The sequence below is a fragment of the Tursiops truncatus genome, chromosome 11 (assembly GCF_011762595.2).
Source record: "Tursiops truncatus isolate mTurTru1 chromosome 11, mTurTru1.mat.Y, whole genome shotgun sequence".
Taxonomy (NCBI): domain Eukaryota; kingdom Metazoa; phylum Chordata; class Mammalia; order Artiodactyla; family Delphinidae; genus Tursiops; species Tursiops truncatus.
This window is the reverse complement of record NC_047044.1, coordinates 96590427-96611344: the sequence shown is the minus strand read 5'-3', so window position 1 is coordinate 96611344 and position 20918 is coordinate 96590427. Positions and strand designations below refer to the sequence as shown.

Sequence of the window (20918 nt, the reverse complement as noted above, 5' to 3'; positions counted from 1 at the left end):
TCCCAACGCTGGTGCAGATATGGTTACACACCCTTCTCCACATGTGTGTCTGCACTTCCTTCCACTAAAATGGATCGTGTAATCTGTCACCACCTGCCACCCGCCACCCTCACAGGACGAGGCGAGGTCAGAGGATACAGCGCTACCTCATCTCTCCACTGGCTGCACGACGTTCCATCCACACACGTTCTGGACGAACACTCGGCATGTGCTCTTCATCAGCCAACGGAGGGGCATGAGGGTGGAGGGACGAGCCCACACTCACCTCCCCATCAAACAGCTCAATCTCGCCTCCTTCCACCAGGATGGTGACGCGCCTCCTGCATTTCAGGGAGGGGTAGCCGCACCCCTCGTTCCCCACCAGGATCCGGAAGGTCCCAGGGTTACTGCCACAGTAATCCTGGGGAAAAACAGGTGTCAGGATAGAAACACTATCCCTGCTGCTCCTCCCCAGATCAGCAGACTGGCGTCCCATCACCTCAGGCCTTTGAAGGATGTGTTACAGGAGTTTGCCATGTCCACGTGTGTGTGAGAGAGACAGACAGACAGAGACGGAGGACACTCACAGGTGTGTCACCCTCAGCCATCACCTATGAACCAGGTGCCTACAGCCAGGTGGGGGGGTGGGGTGGTGAGAGGTGGGAGGGAGAGAAGGAGGGACACAGGGAGAGGGAACGTGGACCCATCCGCCTACAGCTCCCCCTGAGCCTGTTAGTCCAGCCTCAGCCGGGGAACTAGCACAGTCCAGCCACGTGGCACCTGGCAGCTCTAAGTTCTGGTGGAGTCCCTCTGGACTGCTGGCCCAGAACTGTAACCAAAGACTGCCGGACCCAGCAACACCAGCTGAGCTACCGTCCGTAGCAGGGAACAGAGGGTATGGGAGCACTGGTCCTCGCTGGGGAATTGCATAGAAAGGAAGCAAAAGCGGACACGTTTCTGGCAAATATCTCCCATGGTGGCTATTGCTGTGATGTGATGGGAAAAAAAACACCCAGCACAGAAAAGCTAGGGGTGGGCCTTGTTTCTGCCACTTACTGGATAATATTGAGTAAGTCACTTACCTCTCTGACCCTCATAAACACACACACACACACACAGAGGCACACGTACAGAGACACATGTCCACATACACACAAAGACACACACACATACATACATACCACACACATATATAACACACATGCATGCACACACATACAAAGACACATACACTCACACACACATATACATACATTCCACACACACGACGTGCCCCTCTGTAAGATGGGATCCGCCAACTTGATGGGATTGGTAGGTTAAACGGGTTTGTCTTGGGTTAATGGGATCGTGAAAGTTAAAAGAGGGAACGAAGGTACAAGTGCTTTGTCACCAGCTGAGATTTTTCTGAAGGAGAAAGAGTTAAGTCCTGATAACACCTCCCAAAGAAGGAAGGGAGGAAAGGGAGGGGGGCCCTGGACAAAGTATCAGAGGGGACAACGGCACTGGCGGTGGGGCAGGAAAAGCAGCCCCACGAGGGGCACGACTCGGAGGGGCTCCAACTGGCTCCTAGGCTGAGGCGGTAGGTCTGACCGGCCCCTCTCGCTGCACTGAAATGTCGTGTTTTCTGGGTGCCCAGATGTGAACCTGGCTGGGGAGTGGAGCCCCAGAGCTGGTATCACCCCATCTTCTGCTACCAAGGCTGGGAGGCAGACAGATAACAGAAAGACGGGCTTCCATAGACGATGTGTGGGAAAGCCCTAGAGGGTTCCTGGGTGTGGGTAAAAGCATGTCGTGGGGTGCACGCCCGTCTCCCCAGCGCGCCGCCCACCTCTCTGGGGCCAGCCTGGGGCGCGGGCCAGAGGCAGGGGGCTCGCTCCCCGTGCGCTGGGCAGGCGTCATGCTTGGTGCCCCTGCCCCGTTGCCTGACTCCCGTGCCCTGCAGCTCTGTCTCTGGGGCTGAGGCTCCCTCGGGTCTGCGGTCCTCCCTCCAACCCACACCGAGCCCCTCCCCTGACGCCCCCGAGAGCGGAGACGGAGGGACCACAGTTGTTTAAGCTGCGCAGAGCCCAGCCGCCTGGAGGACAAAGCGCTCGGCCCTCCTTGCTCACCAGCAAGAGAAATTTGCAGGAATCCGTGGGCGGGAAAGGGGGCAGAGCAGCCCTCACGCAGCAGCTACGATTCCCCCAGGCCACTCCTCGGCCTGCCGGGCAGCGGGACCTTCTGTACCCACAGCCCCTCACCGCCCCCCCCCCATTCTGAGCTGCATGAGGTTAGAAATGAAAATGGTGGAGAATGCGATGGAATGGAATGGGGACTTCCCTGGCGGTCCAGCGGTTAGGACCCTGCACTCTCACTGCCGAGGGCCTGGTTCAATCCCTGGTTGGGGAACTAAGATCCCACAAGCCTCGAGGTGCGGCAAAAAAAAAAAAAGAGAATAGAACAGAATAAAATAGAATAGAATCACAGGGCGGGAACGGAACTCCAGGGGCATTTCAACCTTCCCCGAGTGGGCTGCTCACTGCCCAAGGATGGGGGCAGGAAGGGTGCTGGGGCTGAAATCCAGCCCGGGCTCCACTCCCCACTGGTACCCTGACTGAGGCTGTGTCTGCAGAAGGAAAGGGAACCTTCCTCTCCTTGCATTGTGCTGGGACTGGGGCGGATGGGAGCCTGCCCCACACCAAGGCCAGTCAACGAATGAGCTTCTGCCCCGTCCTGGGAGGCATGCAGGTGAGCTGGAGGAACACAGCCATCACTCGAGTCTCGAGGTCCTGCCTCTCCAGGGGCTGGAAAATCACTCCCGTAGAAACCAGCGCCCAGAGCTGTTTCCACCAACAGAACGGTGGCATCCAGCCTGGGAGCACACCCACCCCCGAACCCTGCTCTCACCTGTGCCAGGACGTACTGGCATTCCCCGGGAAACAGGTACTTGAGCCCGTCAAAGGTGAGGTAGTGAGCCAGGCCCAGGGCGGAGCAGGTGGCATCGCACACGTGGTCCGTGCAGTTCCACTTCCGGTCCCGACAGACACTGGGAACAGGATGGGGGGGTGAGGGCGGGGCCTTGGGGGTCGGGACAGCAAGGACGCCACCCACCCTCCAGGAGGCCTCAGGAAGCGTCGGGAGGGTGGTCTGCAGCCTGTGGATCGGACCTCACAGGGCCCCGCGGTCATGAACCCACACATTTTTAGAGCACGGGGCCCAGGAGGAGAGGGAAGCCATGCTGCGCCCCCACCCGTCACAAGGCAAAGAAGGGCCCTGGTTGGTTGAGGTGACCCAGGGACACTCTGTCACCACCTGCTCCGGACGTGCCAAAGCCCAGCCTCCCAGGACATCACCTGGGAGGGGCCACAGGGTCTCTACAGAAAAGACACTGAGGCCGATAGCCCCTCTGAGGCTAAGGGGACACACGTCCAGAATGGCAGGAAAATTCTGAGCTGGGGAAACAGTGACCAGCTGTGAGCTTCTGCCAGGAGAGGGTGGGCAGCAATGTGTGTAAACCCGCAGCGACTTGCCGGCTGCCCTATGGCCCCATCCCTCCGCCCAGTAACAGAGCCGACATCAGGAAGCCCGACAGGGGCGGCAGCGGTGGAAAGCTCAGACCTCAGGCCCCAGACACTAAGCCCCTTACTGCCTGTCCCCGTGGCCCTTCCCTAAAGCTGTGCACTGCCCCAAAGAAAGGCACGGTGAGTGAGCAGAGCCTGGGGTTGTGTGAAGGATGGTCTCTCTCCAGGCAAGCACACTCGCAATATGGCTGGGGGACAGGACAAGGCCAGAGAAGGACCCCCGATCCCGTGCCCTGGGATAGCTTGGTCACGCGTGCAGTGATGGATATGGCCCTTATCTTCCCCAGGAAACACTGCTGTCTAGAAAGTGTCCCCGTGGGGTGAGTACACAGGATGATAAAGTCTCCCATTTGACAGATGGAGAAACAGAGGCACAGAGAAAAGGAAAGGAGCAGCCAGGTTACCACGGGTGGGAGGGGAGCAAGTACCAGAGCAACAGCCCACCCCCCGTCCCCAGCATCCCTGGAACCCTTCCCGGCCTCACCAAGTATTGCAGTCCACCTTCACCGTCTCTCCGGGTCTGTACTCTCTGCCCTGGTGGAAGCAGGGACACCTTTCCAGGGCCACACACCTGTTGTCCTGCCGGACCTAAGGGAAAGCGATCCAGAAGTCTTGGGGCCGGAACGAGTGATCCAACAGCCGCGGCCAGAGGCGGCCCAGGGAGCCCACGCCCAGTCATGGGCTGGAATCCCGGCTCTTGTCTACACTGGTCCCCCTGGCTCAGCTGAAGACACTCTGACCCCCTCCGCCCTCATACACTGCAAGGGCAGGAGCCCTGGGACCTGGTGGAGACTCTGATAACACGTCAGAAGCCCTTGAGACGTGCATCTCCTTAGACCCAGTAATTCCTCCAGAGGCCTTCTCCAAAGGTAATAGAGTTATAGGCAAAAACTAATGTACAATTATTTATCATTCCAAAATAAAAATGGAAGCAACTAAGTGTTCAACAGTAGGAACGTGATTAAACCCATCAAGGAATCTGCAGGTGATGGTGTCCTGTGGAGCGCATTAAAGTCTGAAAAGTTTTGAGAACTACTTACGCTGTTAATTTCTAAAACAAGGGAGAAAAAAAACTGTATACACATATGGTCCCAATGATTAATATATATATGCATATATTTCAACAAAAAAAAAAGTCTTGAAGGAAGTATGTAAGTTGCCTCCGAAGGGCTTGGGAAGTGTAGAAGTTGCCTCTGGTGGGCTAGGATAAGGGAATCTTATTTTCTTTTTTGGTTTTTAAATTTTTTTTCTGAATGTTCTGCATTGAGCATCTACTATGTTCTATAGCTGAAAAAAATGGATAATGTATTTAATAAAATGAATTAATTAGTGAACGATGCACTTAATGCCGTAGAGGTGAAAGTTGAATAGTGGCCACAGGCAGGGATGGACCAGAACCAGAGGCTGTGGGTTTTCAAGCCCTACGTGCACCCTTGTCACCCCGTCCCCTGGCGGTCCAGCACACCCTCACAGGGCCTGCCCTTCTTCCCACCCCCCCACGAGTGAAGGAGTAACTATGTGACAAGTCATACTCCCCAGGGGTGCCGGGGCCAGGAGGAAAAGAATGAAGACCTGCTGGCCCCAGTGACCTTAGGGAGAGCTGGCCAAACCCACTCTGATCCCACACGGAGATCTGCTTCTGTCCCAACCCTAGGAGGCAGCCCTGGACGCCGGCTCTGCGTGACCCTGGGTGAAGGGACCCGGCACTCTGGTTCCAGAGCCACCCGAGGGGCGAGAAGCTGCTGGTCTGGGTGCCTTAGCATGTGTGCGATCCTGTCACTCTGCAGACAAGCCTGGGTTCCCTGGGCCTAGAGCCAGACAAAGCCCCGGGACAGAGCGGTCTTGGGCTGAACAAAGACTAAACTCACGTGTGTGCATATGTATGTGTGTGCATGCGTCTGTGTTTGCATGCATGTGTTTGTATGTGAGTTTGCGTGTGTGTGCATGCATGTGTATGTGTGGGGGGGGGCATGCGCGCGTGTGTGTGTCTGTGTGTTGGAAGGGGTGGAAAGAAGAACCCCCACGACTCAGCCACCAGCTTCATGCAGCCTCTGGCGTGTTCCCGAGTCCCCGAGGCCTAAGGGAAGGGGCAGGATGGGAGCTAGAGTGAGGTAGATGCAGGGGGACCACGCCCTAGGTGGCTTGTACCTCCGGGGGCCACGATGTCCTTGGCAGACATCCAGCTGAGGCACCCGGGAGGGAGGACGGCAGCCCAGTGGGAACAGGGAGGATGGGAAACGTCCCTCCATCCCAGTCTTCAAAAGCCTTGCAATCACGCTTCACCCCCGCACCCCCCAAGCTTGTCATCTTTGATGTAAGTCCCAGACCCGCCACCTCGTGGCTACTCTGGGAATGACCGTGGCCTCCCTGTGGACCCCCGACCTGCTCGCCAGCCCGGGCTCCTGCAGTTAATGGAGACCAACCAGACAACGAGCCTCGTTATGGGAAACATTATGTGAGGCGAAACGATGCAGGATGGATTCCAGAAAGCGGCCCTGCTCACCTCCCCTGAGCGGAAGGAAGCAGGCTGCGGGGAGGCTCCCAGGCCTCTTGGTCTGCGTGCTGGACGTTTTTACCTCTCTCCAGGGTGGTCAACCCACTGACAAAAAGTCCTGCACTCCCAGGGCCCAGGTAACCCCTCGCCTGAGCCAGGGGTGAGTCCCAGGGAGCCCGGCCCTCTTCCAAGGGACAGAAAACTCAAATCCCAGTCTGGCCATGAAATAATACTGTCACCCCCTTCCGAGCTCTCACTGACAAACCACATGGCTCCTCTCTGCCCTGCTTATTTTAGTGAAAGGAGATGACTAATGGATGGATCATGATATTAAAATAGGACCTTGGTATCAAATGAGGACAGGGGCATGGGTTTAGACCTAGGTCAGAGGTGGAGGAAGCAAAGTGGAGCCTTAAAGGGAGAGGAGAGGTTTCTCAGCAGGAGGCTCCCGACTTGGAACAGAAGATCAAATATCACCCGCCCAGCCAGAAGCACCCAGAGTCCTAAAGCGCCAGAGAATCCACAGAGATAGAAGATAAAGACACAAGCAGGAGACGGACGGGATGGAGATGAGAACAGGTCCACGTGTAGGCGGGCCAGTACAGCAGCCCCGAAGTGAGTTTCGTGCAAGTCACTTACTTAAACTTCATGTTTGAAAAGAAGAGACCCATTCCTGCCTAGTCTTTTTCCCTTTAGGACACCAGAAGGATAATAAGATAAAGTTGACGAAAGTTGACGAATGTCCTTCAAGGACTTCAGAAGAAAACAGGCAGAAATAGCTGTTGCCATTGTTCATCAGCTCCTGACACCTTGAGTAAGAAAGGCGCGTGCTGAGAACACAGTCCTGGGTCTTGATCAGCAAGAAAAATTCTGAAGTAGAAAAAAATTGGCATTGTTGCTCTTCTCTGAAAAGGCCCCGTCTTCACCCCGCCGTACTGACCCATTCTCCAGAATCTATTATTGCCTTCCAGCTGTCCTCTGTTCTCCCCACCAATACTTCCAGCTCAATGCAGCTGCCTTCAACTAGATGTTTGCTAGAGGAAAGAATCTGATGAAATAACTCATGCTAAAGTGTGAATGACTTCCTATGAGGATTTATAAGGTAAGCTTTTTTAAGTTGTTTCTTATTAACCAAACTAAATTCATACCTATTATATTTCAGTAAACCTGATTAGGTGACAAATCATAGGAAGTGTAGGAGATATCTTTGAGACAGGAGGGCTTTCTTGGGCCTTTTAGAATGACATCTCGTAGGATTTACAGTGCGCACATGAGCAGCCCTCTCTGGATGGGCCCCTGAGCCCAAGCCCTACCTTTCAAAAAGCAGCACCAACCAAAGGGGAAAGGGGGGGAGGGATAAATTGGGAAATTGAGATTGACATATACACACTACTATATATAAAATAGATAACTAATAAGAACCTGCTGTATAGCGCAGGGAACTCTATTCAATGTAATGACCCATATGGGAATAGAATCTAAAAAAGAGGGGATCTATGTATGTGTATAAAGATTCGCTTTGCTGTACACCTGAAACTAACACAACATTGGAAATCAACTAGACGCCAATAAAAATTAATTTAACAAAAAACACAAACACAAAAAAAAACCAAATAGCAGTGCCAAAGGCTTTTCAGTCTTCATAGTGGGCCAGTGAGAAAACTGGGCCTCAGAGGACCAGGGAAAGGAACACACGTCTCAGCTGCTGAGAGCTTTTCCAGTACCAGCAGAACTGGGTACCAGTTTGGAAAATGTGACCACTGGACTTCAGGGCGTAAGTGAGCATCTCCCAGACAGGGGTACTACACTGGGAGCCAGGAGGCCGGGATTTCCACTACACAGTTATGTAGCCTTGAATGGTTCTGTGTCCTTTCTCTCCTCGGTCTCCTTCTGTGTCCTTGGGGCGGGGCGGGGCGGAGGCAGGGGCGGTGTTGAAAGCGTGAGTCTTAAGGGCTCCTGGCTCTGCCTGGAGACAATTACAGCCCCGACTGGGACGGAGTGAGCCGGGCGGTGGGTTGTGCTTTGCTGCCACCTCGTGGTAGAAGCAGGTAATAGTCTAATTTAAAGGCAGGAAGTGCATTCAAGGATTTTTTTTTTTTTTTTTTTTTTTTGCGGTACGCGGGCCTCTCACTGCTGTGGTGGCCTCTCCCGTTGCGGAGCACAGGCTCCGGACGCGCAGGCTCAGCGGCCATGGCTCACGAGCCCAGCCGCTCCGCGGCATGTGGGATCCTCCCAGACCGGGGCACGAACCCGTGTCCCCTGCATCGGCAGGCGGACTCTCAACCACTGCGCCACCAGGGAAGCCCAAGGATTTTTTAACCGTAGAAAAATACTTGGGAAATTTTCTAGTGCAACCCCTTCATTTTATTGATCTAGTGGGTCTTACATGTGGATCCTGAGGTCCAGAACATTGCTCCCCAGTGTGCACTAACTTCCTATAGCATCTCTGTCCATAATATGGTTCATGCTTTTCCCCCATGAACTTCTTGTAACCGCGGTCATTAAACCACCACTTACGAAGCGACTTCCATGTACCCACCACTGTCACCTCCAACCCTCTCAAGAACCCTTCTGACCCAATTTTACAGGTGAGAAAAATAAAGACACAAAGATGTTAAGTGGCTTGCCACTCTGTTGAAGTAAACGTCAGGCGCCCAGATTCAAGCCCGGAAGCTCGGGGCAGCTTCTGCACCAACCACCCATCAGTGTGGTCAGAAAGCATCCTCACCCCTGGTCCTATGCAAGGAGACCGTGGCACCGGTGTCAGGAGCAGATGGAGTGAAGCAGAAAGCCTCTGATCTGAGCGGGTACCAGGCCCGGAACAAACTGCAAAGAGGGGGGTGGTCCCCAGGACCAGTGCAGGTCTGTGAGGACGTGAGTGCAGCCGGGAGGGTAGCAGGTGTTTAGAAAATCACGTGCAACATATCCTGTCTGTTACTCATGTTTGCATGTCATTGCCTTTTGCTTCATTTTTCTGATAATTCACTTCTATTATATTTACAAAAGCTTTGGTCCACAACAGATTGGAAATTTATGAAAATGGGCCCTTCCTGGGTCTCTCCCATGGACCAGAGGAGGGGGCCGGCCCAGCCTCTGAGACAGCCTCGGTTATGGACGAAAACAACAACTGAAGCTATTCCCATGATCCCATAGCACTTTCTGGTTTTAAAAGTGCTTTCAGGGCTTCCCTGGTGGCGCAATGGTTGAGAATCTGCCTGCTATGCAGCGGACACGGGCTCGAGCCCTGGCCTGGGAGGACCCCACGTGCCGCGGAGCAGCTAGGCCCGTGAGCCACAATTACTGAAGCCTACGCGTCTGGAGCCTGTGCTCTGCAACAAGAGAGGCTGCGATAGTGAGAGGCCCACGCACCGCGATGAAAAGTGGCCCCCACTTGCCACAACTAGAGAAAGCCCTCGCACAGAAACGAAGACCCAACACAGCAAAAATTAATTAATTAATTAATTAACTCCTACCCCCAACATCTTCTTTAAAAAAAAGAAAGTGCTTTCACATACGACTCCTTCAGGCCCATGTGTGAAGGCAGAGCAGGAATTCTGTGCCCATGTTACAAATGAGGCAACTGAGGCTCAGCGAAAGCGAATGTGCAAAATCAAGGAGCCAGGAAGCGGTGAGGCCGGGCTGGGCCCTCGGGCCCCTGTTCCTACTCTCCCTGCTCCCTGTGGGTCTGCCCCCCAGGAAGGAGCTGCTCCCCCCTCCTCTCGAGTCCTCAGAACCCCTGACCTCTTCCCCCAAACCCTCAGTGACATGCCACAGCCTCCCACCTTCCACAGGGGATGGCCGACGAGACACACCCCCTTGGAGGATGTCTGCACCCATGGGCCCAAACAGTGTTTTCCGCTCCTTTTCCTTTGCGTGGAGGCCAAGAACACGGGTCGCGGGCGGCAGCCAGCACACCGCGCACTTCGTGAATCACCCAGACTTTCCTGCTCGCAGATCCGGCCTCCACGATTTGCATGTTAGCTGGCATCATAATGAAGCAGTTGTGAAAACAGCCCAGTCTCGTATCCCACAAGCCTCAAGTTCACAACCCCTGCGGCTGGGGTGAGAGACACCTTGTTAACATGACAGATGTTCAGAGACTGTCCTCGGGAGGCCAGAGGCTGCAGGAGTGCCCACGAGTCCCTAACGATGCGTCCTCATCCTGCATTCAAAGCCTCGCTCTCCATTTGGGACAATAATGCGATTACTGGGGTTACTAATATTTAAGCCTCTCTGTACTATTTCCTTCGTGGGGAAAAAACAAGTTCATTTGAAAGAGTCCCCGATGCTTCCAGTCTCCTGAGCGGCATCCCTCTTTTTGCCAGAGCTTTCTCTGATGTCGGGAGAATTTCTTCTCCAAGTATGGAGAAGGAACAGTCAAAATAAGAGGCCCTTGGGGTAAAAAAGAACAACATGGAAGTTTCCTCTCCACACTCCTATTTCTTGTCTGAGTTTCCCCCTCCTTTATACCTCCTTCTGCTAAGACACCAAACAAGATCTTCCAGTTTGGGGATGTTCCCTGGCCAATCTCTAGCTCCCCCATTAGAAAAGATAGTTCTAGAATCCTCAGAGGCTAAGACAGAAGGGAGCACCCAGAGAGAATGGATAACAGCTAGTCTGTCCGTCTCGGAGGAGAGAGGGCTGGAGGGAAAGAGAGAGACCGTGTGCCCTGCACACACCCCAATCCGCAGCCTTCCTGAGGGCCACTGGTGATGCATCTGAGTTTCCAGCTCCCACAGCCCAGGATACTGCCCCCAGGCCGAGGCCTGGGCATCATGAATGACCTTTACAGCCATTAAGAGGCCATCTTGCCTCCCCCCACCAATTTTGGCCTCTAGGACTCTCACCCCAGCCCTCACTGCTCACGTTGGGTATGGGGAATTAGAGAAAGCAAGAAGACGGGATGCATTTGAAAGAGAAGAATCCAGAAGTTGCATCCTTCAGGGTGACAAGAATAGTCTATGTATATTTAATCCACAGATGTCCTAAGACTAGACTTGGGACGGAGCTAAGGGGGCCTGGGTGTGCTCAGGCCATTGCCACCACCAGGATGCGCTAGGAGCCAGGCGGCCGCAGACCAGCAGCGGGGAGACCACGAGGAAGGGCTGGCCGAGGGTGACGGTTTGCAGCCTCAGCCCCAGAGACACGGAATGTTAGGAGCTGACCACGACCTCATGGCTCACCCTACAGATGAGGAAAGCAAGGCTCCGTGTGGGGAAGGGATTGGTGGGCCCGCGGCTTGCTGACGGCAGTGTCTTCTCTTGAGATACAGAGTTATACACATAAACGCAAATCATATGCAAAAATGTGTGCATGTGTGTGTATGTGTGTGTGTGTGTGCGTGCTTGTGTCTCCTCATCTTCATACAATGGCATGCAGCCCTTGGGTAAATTCTAGTGGCAATGCCCGGTAGCACTTTTAAGTATTTTCCAGAAATCCTTGCCTCGCTTCCTAGGGCACCGCTGTGCCAAGTTCTTGTATTTCTGTCAGCTCTCACCAAGATGAAGATCAACCCCAACTCTCCCATCGGCTCTCTCCCTGCCTCTGGCGGCTGACTCAGCCACAGAGGACTCACCCTGCCCCCGCCTGCACCCCGTCTGCAGCCCCAGTGCCGTCCTTGTGGAGCTCTTGTTTCTTTCTCTCTCTGCCTCCGCAGCCCACCTCACTGCCCCCTGCCCGCGGGAACCCGGCAGGTCTCCGTCCCTCTGCGGCTCGGGTGGCTTACCATGCCCGGGGGGCAGAGGCAGCCGGACACGCAGCCCATGCTCACGCACTCCAGGTCGTAGTTCTGGCAGGTTTTGGCGCACTCCAGCCCTTCGGCCCTCGGGCTGTCAGCAGGACACACCAGCTTGACCATGGGGGGCTGGCAGGACAGGCTTCTTTTGCCTTGGAGTCAGGAAAACCAAAGAGACCATCATTGAAGGGGTGAATGGATCTGCCGTCTACGCTGTCCTTTGCCCCCTGCGTGCAGTCACTCAACCCCAGAGGCTCAGGCTGCCCACGCCCCGGGACAAGGCACTGCTGGACCTCCAGCTGGGTCCGGAACGGCAGCCTCATCTACTCGTCTGAGCTCTGACCTCTTCCTACACTGAAGACGCCTCTGTCGAGCTCAGCATCCCTCTAACGGCCCCCGGTCCTCATCCCCTTTGACCCTGCGCTGTTGCCTGCTGCACTGAATCAGGACACGCTGCAGAAACGTCCAGAGCCAGGCTTGAAGGGACCTGGGTGTGGGTGCTTAAAAGGAACCTTTGCTCCAACACATTTAATTTTAAATTCCTAAAATTAATTCAATCACAACTTTAAAGGGGGCTCTGCTCACGTGGCATCCTCTGTCCAGCCCCTGGCCATCCCAGCCGCTCTATTTCAACCTGTAACACTCCAACCCTGGACACTCCTACACTCCCTGCTTTGTCATTCTCCTCGCTCTGACATCACCATCTGAATGCCATTTATTTTCCTTCTTTGTTGATTGCTCACCCGCATCCCACCCACACACTAGAACACAGGCTCCGTGCAGGCAGGGGGTTTTGTCGCTTTGTTCACTGTTCTATCTCCTGGCAATTAGTAGGTATCACTGTGTTGACTGAGTAAATGATGACAGCAGGTAACTAACTGACACAGCACCTGTGTTTCAAAAACCCTGATGCATTGAATAGCATTTGTATCTTACATGCATATATAGCATGTAGTAGCTCTTATGGACAAGAAAGTCAGAATTCCCAGCCTTGTTTTTATATGGAAACTTTTGTTGGGAAACTGAAACCCTAAGAGGTTAAATGGCTTTTCCAAATAGCACAGAATTCTAGGAGTTTCCTGACTTTGAGAAAAAAAAAAAAAAAACCTTCCTGTCACTAGGCTAGAAGACTCTGGGCAAGAGAAGCATCAGACCTGAGAGGCAGAACGCAACAGAGAGGGGTGGAGTGTCGGAAAAAAACGTTACAATGAGAAACAGCAGGAAGAAGAAAGAGGCAGAGGGATGAGTGACCTTGAGGTCTGCTATGGACTGAATGTTTGTATCCCCCCCAAAATTCACATGGGGAAATCCTAACCCCCAAAGGTGATGCTATTAAGAGGTGAGGTTTGGGGCAGGTGATTGGGTCATGAAGGTGGAGCCCTCAGGAATGGGATTAGTCTCCTTAGAGGACACCCCACGGAGTTCCCTTGCCCCTTCCACCAGGTGAGCACACAGCAAGGACCCAGAGGTGGGCCCTCAGCCAGCCATGTGGACATCCTGTTCTTGGACACTTCACCAGGACCAGCCGGAAAACAAACGCTGGCACAGAGCTGTGTCACTGGGAGAGAGGGGGCCTTAGGAAAGTGAGAAGTAGGGAGAAGACGTCAAGCTGGAGGCTGAAAATAGCCCATTTATCTGCCTAAGGGCATCTCGCTCCCCCCTACCAGGAGGGTCCTTTCTAAGCAAGGATGTTGGGTCCTTCTGACCCACAAACGTGGACTATGGTCCCACCAGGTCTCCCTCCTGTGCCTTGTCCTTGAACAGCGCTGCACCTATTAGGACCTTCAAACTGAGGGCACCGAGTCCAAACTCCTCTGTCTCAAATCCACCAGAGAAGCTTTCTAAAGAGGTGTTCCGGTCACCGTGTCCCTCGGTAAAATGAGGCCGTGAAGGACCACTGTACCCACAGCTGCTCCCTGGGTTAAGGTCGCCATGGGCAGAAGAGGGATCTCTCTGTCCATCCTGCAGGCAGTTCAGTCTTTCCCCATCACAAAATTCAACTCCTCCTGCCTCAACCACTGGGATGTGTACATGCAAAGGAACCTCCAGGCCTGGAAGCCACACACACAAACGCAGGCCTGAATGCAGCCAGTCCCTCAACCAAACCATCTGAGCAGAGGGAGAGGAGAGCCCGTTGGGGGTGGTACTCACTGCGGTGGGACAGGGGGCTGCTGAGGACCGAGTCGGGCAGCAGGCTCCCCGGGGCTCCACTCGTGGAGCAGTGCATGAAGCCATCCTCACAGTAGCTGCAGAGAGGAGGTCACAGCCTGACTTAGAGGGGTTCCCCACCTCCCGCAGGGTGCTCTGCCCCCTCCGGCCAGGCTCCCATCCCATAACTTGGCTGAAACGCAGCTGCTGAGGCCACCAGTGACCTCCACGCCACTGGACCCAATGCAACTGTTTTCACTTCTTTTCTTACTTCACCTCCTTCCACATTAGTCATCCCTGTTGCCTGCTCCATCCTCTTCTACAAAAAGAAAACAAAACATCCCTCTTGGTTTTCCTCCCACTTTGCTGGTTGCTCGTCTCAGGCTCACTGTAGCTCCGCCCCCCTGCGGACTCATCCAGCCCCTCTCTCCTCCTCCTACTGTGTGTGCCATTTGCAAGTCCAGCCTCAACTACAGAGAGGACTCACAGATTCACATCAGCAGCTCCGATCTCTGTTGAACTTAAGATCCACGTATTCAAATGCTTATGTGATAACCACCTGTGTGGCTCAGTGTGCCCAAAACTGAGCTCACTGTCCCCCCTCCAAAGCCAATTCTCCCCCGGGGCTTGGATTCTTCGAATGAAACCACCATCCATCTAGTTTCACAAACCGGAAACCCAGGGCTCAGCCCTGACACTGCCTTCTCCCCACTCCCTACACCCTATGCATCCCCAAGCCCTGGGCTTGGTGGCTTGAATATCGCTGGAAGCCACAGCCACCTCCATCTCCACTGCTGAGCCCCACCCCCATCACCTGGATGGTGCAGAAGCCTTCCGACTGATGTCCTGCATCTCTCCTCACCTCCCTCCAAAACACATACCTCGTGGCAGCCCAAGTATCTTTGCAAAACCCAAATCTGATTATGTCACATTCCTGCTTGGAATCCTTCAATAGCTTCCCTTCAACAGGCCTTAGGATGAAGGTCAAACCCCTCCCATGGCCTCCCAGGTTCCACAGGGTCTGAGCCCTGCTACCCATCCCCCATCCATCCCCCTGGCCTTCTTTTCATCCTGAAGGTACATTGCCCCACTCAAATGCAAACGCTCCTGCACACACTGTTTCCTCTGACCTGACATTACTTACACACACACATACACACACACACACACACACACACACACACAAAACCACCTTTGTCCCCCCCCCCCATTTCAAGCTTTCATAGACCACATACTTTGCTTCCTACCACACTTGTAACTTTACATGCATTTGAGTTATTATTTGGTTAACAACTCTCTCTGCCACTGGACTATAAGATCCAAGAGGGTAGGGACTTCCCCGGCAGTCCAGTGGTTAAGACACCGAGCTTCCACTGCAGGCGGAGCAGGTTCGATCTCTGGTCAGGGAACTAAGATCCCATATGCCTAGTGGCGTGGCCAAAAAATAGAAAATAAAAAGATCCAAGAGGGTAGAAGCCATGGAAGATTGTCCCTCACTCCTCACCACCGTAAACAAGGCTGTGATTGACATCTTCATACATGTACCCTACATGAAGACCTCTGATATATATGCCCAGGTGCGACTACCAGGTGTGGATGTCCAATTCGCATAGACTGTGCCCCTGGCTCTCTCAGGTACAACTGGGCTTGGGTTTGAAGGGAGCAAAGCACCTTCAGCATTCAAAGGAAGCCAGGGCATTGGAGAGGGGACAGGTAGCAGAGGTCAGATCCCATGGGGCCTGGGAGGCCGTGGGAGGGATTTGACCTTCATCCTAAGGCCTGTTGAGGGGAAGGTTTGGAAGGATTCCAAGCAGGAATGTGACATAATCAGATTGAGATTTTGAAACAATCCTGGGAGTATGTGAACAAGTCTGTGTCCACCAGGAGCAGGTCAGGGGCCCCACGTCCCATGGTCCTGCCAACACTTGGCATTATTCAGATTTCAAATTTTCCCGGTAAAACAGATACGCAGTAACGTTTATTGCTTCATTTGGCGTTTCGCTGATTATAGTGATTTTGAACATTTTTAACGTGACTGCTGTTCAATCAGCAGCTGTTGAATGCACAAGGGACTCAGCCCTTCCCTCCCTGGGCCCATGCAGATTCTGCACTTCTGGTTTTTAACTAACACCTGGCTTAAAAAGATCCTTCCCCCAAATGCCATGTTCTATCTATCATTTGGACATGACCAAAAAGCTTAATTTTACTTTAAAAAAAAAGAAAACCTTGCAGGTAGGTCACAAGTCAACTCCTGGCTCACAGCTGGCCTCCCTGGAGTGAGCACTCCACTGCGATGGCTGTGCGGGTACCACACGAAAGGTCTGGAGAAACCTCCAGGTCACGTGTGCTTGCACCTTCCTACCACCTTTCCATGGGCATCACGAACACCTGCCCCAGCTGTGCTGATTCTTCAGTGTGTTGTCAGAAGAGTAAAAATAAAAATAGAACCCTGGTGATCCAGTGGTTAAGAATCCGGCTTCCAATGCAGGGGACACAGGTTCAATCCCTGGTCGGGGAACTGGGATCCCACATGCTGCGGGGCAACTAAGCCCGCTCGCCGCAACTACTGAGCCCACGCGCCCTGGAGACCACGTGCCACAGCTAGAGAGAAGCCCGTGTGCCGCCACCGAGACTTAACACAGCCAAATAAATTAATTAATTAAAAAGAATAAAAATGAACAGCCACAGACAAGTCCCGAGTTCCCGCTGGCTCACATTCTCCCTGAAATCCAATTTTCTAAATGAAGTGGAGAAACAGATGATCTATAGCTTTCAGCCCTGGTGCCTGAAGGGGAGGCTGGGAAGAGGAGGTGGTCATGGAGAGGCCACTGATGCCCAAACCCTGAGAAGAGCCTGAAGCCAGGGCTACCCCCTGGCCCTCTGCCCACCCAGGAGCTGCTGTCCCCCACAACCTTCCTTCTGCTTCCGATATGCTAAAATTGGTTATTTTTACCAATACCAGCTGCATTGCTGTCCTCAGTCACCCCAGCCCCCTACCCTCTGTCTTCTTTCCTCACCACACTATGAAACAAGGGGGCCACTGTGACCTTCTGATCGCCATATTCAACAGCCTCTTCTTCGTGTAACGTGAAGAGTTCAAGGGTCCCTGGGTTCCAGCCACTTGCTGGATGATTTGGGAAAGTGATAATCTCTCTAAGCCTCCAATTCCTTACTAAAAAAGCAAGTCCTGCTTGCCTAACAGTGTTGTTTCAAGGCCCCAGAGAGAAACACCTTGAATATTATAGCTCGACAACTATGGTAAAACAACCACTGGGCTAAGGCCAAATGCCCAAGCCAACAGAAGATGGTACGACTCCCCTGTTCCCTTCATGTCCATGATATGGGCCCCTCCTGGTTCTGCCCTTTCCGCTGGCCTATTTTCTTTGGCCTCTCTCATGGGATCCCCTTTCTCCTCCCCTGGTCCTCTGAACATTCTCACATCTTTGGTCCTCGCCTCTTAGAAGCCTAGCTACTCTCACGGCTATAACTGGTACCTCCAGCCCCAATCTCTTACTCAAGCTCCAAACCCATAATTCCAGCCATCGGTTCCACTCATTCACCAAGATGTCCTCTCGGTCACTCAAAGTCATCGAGGCCAAAACCGAACTCATTATCTTCCCTCCACCTACAAAGAGCCCGCTTGCAGTTCTTGGTCTCGCTGTTCTCCCAAGCATTCAAGTTCAGAACCCTGGGACCACCTTCAATACACCTCCCCCTCCTCCCAAACATCCCACTGGTCTGTTTACCTTCCCGGCATCTCTAGCTCCTGACCCCCTGCGTCTTTGCTGCTATTACTTGGCCCAGGGCCTTACCTTCCGACTAGACTATGTCAACATCTTCCCACAACTGACCTCATAACTCATGCAGCTTCCAGAACCTACTCCCTAAAACTACACTTTGACCCTATTTCCTCTCTGCTCAAACCCTCCGAGGTCCCACGGCCTACTGCTCAAGCATCAGTCCTCACCTTACCTTCCACAGACCGACCCCTGATGCTGGTCCCAGCTTCCCCCCAGTCTTATCTTTCCCTCACGCACACATACGTTCCCCCAGAGGACTTACCTTGGTGACTGATGAGTATGCCTTGTGCATTTTAGTCCCCGGATCGCTGCTCCACCCCTAAAACCCTCCACCTCACTTCTTTTTTTTTTTTTTTTTGCGGTACGCGGGCCTCTCACTGTTGTGGCCTCTCCCGTTGTGGAGCACAGGCTCCGGACGCGCAGGCTCAGCGACCATGGCTCACGGGCCCAGCCGCTCCGCGGCATGTGGGATCTTCCCGGACTGGGGCACGAACCCGCGTCCCCCGCATCGGTAGGCGGACTCTCAACCACTGCGCCACCAGGGAAGCCCCTCAACCTCACTTCTGCCAGTAGAATCCTCCTCAAACTCAAAAGTTACTTCCTGCACTGAGTCTTCCCCAATTCCTCCCAAACGGAAGAGATCCTTCCCTTTTCTGAACGAGCAGGGGTTTTTATGGTTCTGATACGGCGAGTCTACCACATATAGTTATTTCATCTCAGTAAACATGAATGGTACCTACTTTGTATCAGAACGGTTAGCTACTAGGGATCAGGGCCTAAGATACAGTCTCTACTCTTCAGGAGGTCACAGTCTAGAGGGGAGATTTAACACATTTTTGCATAAATCCAGGCCCAATGACCATAACTGTTTTAATACAAGTGTCAACAACCCACTTTGGATATAGGCGATTGGGAAGGATGGCAAATTAATCTCAATGGAGTGATGAGAAAAAGCTTCATGCCAAATGCAACGTGCAGACCCTGATTGGATCTTGACTTGGACAAACCAATTGTAAAAAGACATTTGGGGACAATCAGGAAAAAGTGAACATGGATTGAATATTAGATGTTATGAAGGAATGATTGTTAATGTTTAGGTTAATAATGGTATTGTGGTTAGATTTACTTTTTTTAAGTGTTTCTCTGTTGGAAATACATACTGAAGTATTTTCAGATGAAATGAAATAATATCTGAGGTGTTCTTTAAATTATTCCAGCCAAAAAGGGGAGAAAGGGATCGATCAAACCAGAGTGGCGAAGTGGTGATAATGATGGAGGCTGGGGCTGGATGCATTAGGGCCCCTTACACTATTCTCTCCAGTTTGATGTCTGAAATTTTCCATAATCAGGACATTTCAACTGGTTTCCCTCACAGATGGTCAGCTTCTCTGGGGCCCATCCTGTGTCTGGTTCATCTTTAGGTTACAATCTCTAGCCCAGCGCTGAGACAGAACTGGTGCCAATGAGGCGTTTGTAAATGTTGTCACAAATTTCTTCTGCGACCGTGACAGCCCTGCTGAATGACCATGACCAAGGGCCTGGGTGAAGGACAGCAGGAAGCGCGCATGACCTGGAGCTGTTTTTCGGGAAAAGCGTGAAGCAAGTCAGGACGGTGGTGCACCCTTGAGGCAATGCTGCTACGGTATGTCTCCTCCTGGCTCGAGTGCTTCCGCCTGAGAACACCGACAGGAGGCTGAGGGGAGCGGGGCAAGGAGAACTCCCCTCTTTTGTTCTAGAAAAGGGGAGCTGAGACCTAGTGCAGAGAAATGGGGCTCCACACGTGACAGCTGGCTTACTGTTCATCACTTACTTCTGCCGCCAGCCTGGAGCTCCAGTGCCCTGCACAGCAAGGCAGTCGGAAGACCGGGGTGAAATCCCAGCTGTGCTCCCGACTTGCTGTGCAGTGCTGGACAGGCACTGCCTGTCCTGGGCGTCAGTTTACCCATCCATGAAATGAAGGACATGGAGGAACGTTTCCCTGCCCTGCCGCTCCCGAGGTCCCCAGTCCCACTGCTCGACTTACCACATGGTGTGATGGTCCGAGAAGACGTCTTCGGGCTGGAAGATCTCGCCGTCGTAGTAACAGGGGCACTGGGCCTTGGGCACACAGGCCCCGGTCTCATCCAGGTAGAGCCCCAGGGGGCAGAAGCAGCCCTCCAGGCAGACCTCAGTGCATTCCTCGTCCGGGTAAGAGAGGGAGCGGCAGGTGAGGTTGCAGGGGGTCCCACACTGCAGGTACACCTGGCCTCGTGGGCAGCTCAGCGCTGAGGAGAGAGGGCAGGGGAAGGACAGCCTCAGTGGAAGCATTAAGATGACCAGGACTGTGGTTCTAGGACCGGGGATGCCACCCCTTGCCGCTGGGATCCCCAGTCATATCCGTACAGTCACTGCCTTCTCTTCCCACTGTGAGCAAAAGTGTGTTTTTATTTTCACGAACGTCTGTTCTAATCACGGACGTACACGTTTTCTCCTCTGCTTAACCAGGGGGACCATGCTTTGGTCATCTTTGAATTCTCAAAGCCTGGGACATAGTAGAAATCCTGGTGGATTTTAGGGCTGTAAATATTCAAAAGGACTGGCAGGGATGGGCAAGGGCATTTCTTCCCTGATGATAATAACAATAACAGCTCCCTTAACTGAGCACCCACTGAACACCCTGCTCTTCACCGTGGGTTTTATGCCTTGGCTGCCTCTCAGTGCATCAGATCTCACAACCCCGCCCCCACCCACCCCCCCAGGTAAGAAACCTGAAACTTAACTTAGTGACTCATCAGGGTCATGCCTCCCAGGTAGAGGCCGAGGCAGGATTTGAATCCAGCTCTCTGTGACCCCAAAGCTCACGCTCTTAACCATTATGCTCTAGAAAGGAAATGGTCCCCTAGGAACCAGGCTTTGGGGACGTGACGGTCACAGAGAGCAGGGACACCCTTACACCTGCCCCAGCAACGCAGGCAGCATCCACCTACCCACAGCCCTCACCCCACCCCCCGGCCTCCCACACAGAAACGGCACAACAGACACAGGCTGACAGGAAGCACGGCAACGCGGCAAAGCAGCTAAGGGAGTGAGTGGGCGCCGGATCCCCAACTCCTGGGTTCAAGTCCCAGTGCCACCTCTAGCTAGCACTGTCCTCTCTGGAATATAAAAGTAACGTCCACCTGGGTCGCTATGAAGGTTAAGTGAGTGCAGAGCCCCGCCTGGCA

At 53.4% G+C, this 20918-nt stretch overlaps 1 protein-coding gene across 4 annotated transcripts in view; it reads right to left on the bottom strand.

Annotated features, from left to right (window-relative positions):
* VWF (von Willebrand factor) overlaps positions 1–20918 on the bottom strand; it is a 137189-nt gene that overhangs the window by 57726 nt on the left and 58545 nt on the right. For all 4 annotated transcript variants that reach the window (XR_012324549.1, XM_033867156.2, XM_033867160.2 and 1 more), the window contains exons 16-21: positions 19739–19979; positions 13919–14013; positions 11759–11919; positions 4024–4127; positions 2866–3004; positions 266–400 (exon numbers count right to left, since the gene is read on the bottom strand). Coding sequence is in view for 3 of the 4 variants with exons in the window: in XM_033867156.2 (XP_033723047.1) it covers positions 266–400; positions 2866–3004; positions 4024–4127; positions 11759–11919; positions 13919–14013; positions 19739–19979 (875 nt within the window). In the remaining variant the exon portion in view is untranslated. The remainder of the gene's footprint in view (positions 1–265; positions 401–2865; positions 3005–4023; positions 4128–11758; positions 11920–13918; positions 14014–19738; positions 19980–20918) is intronic.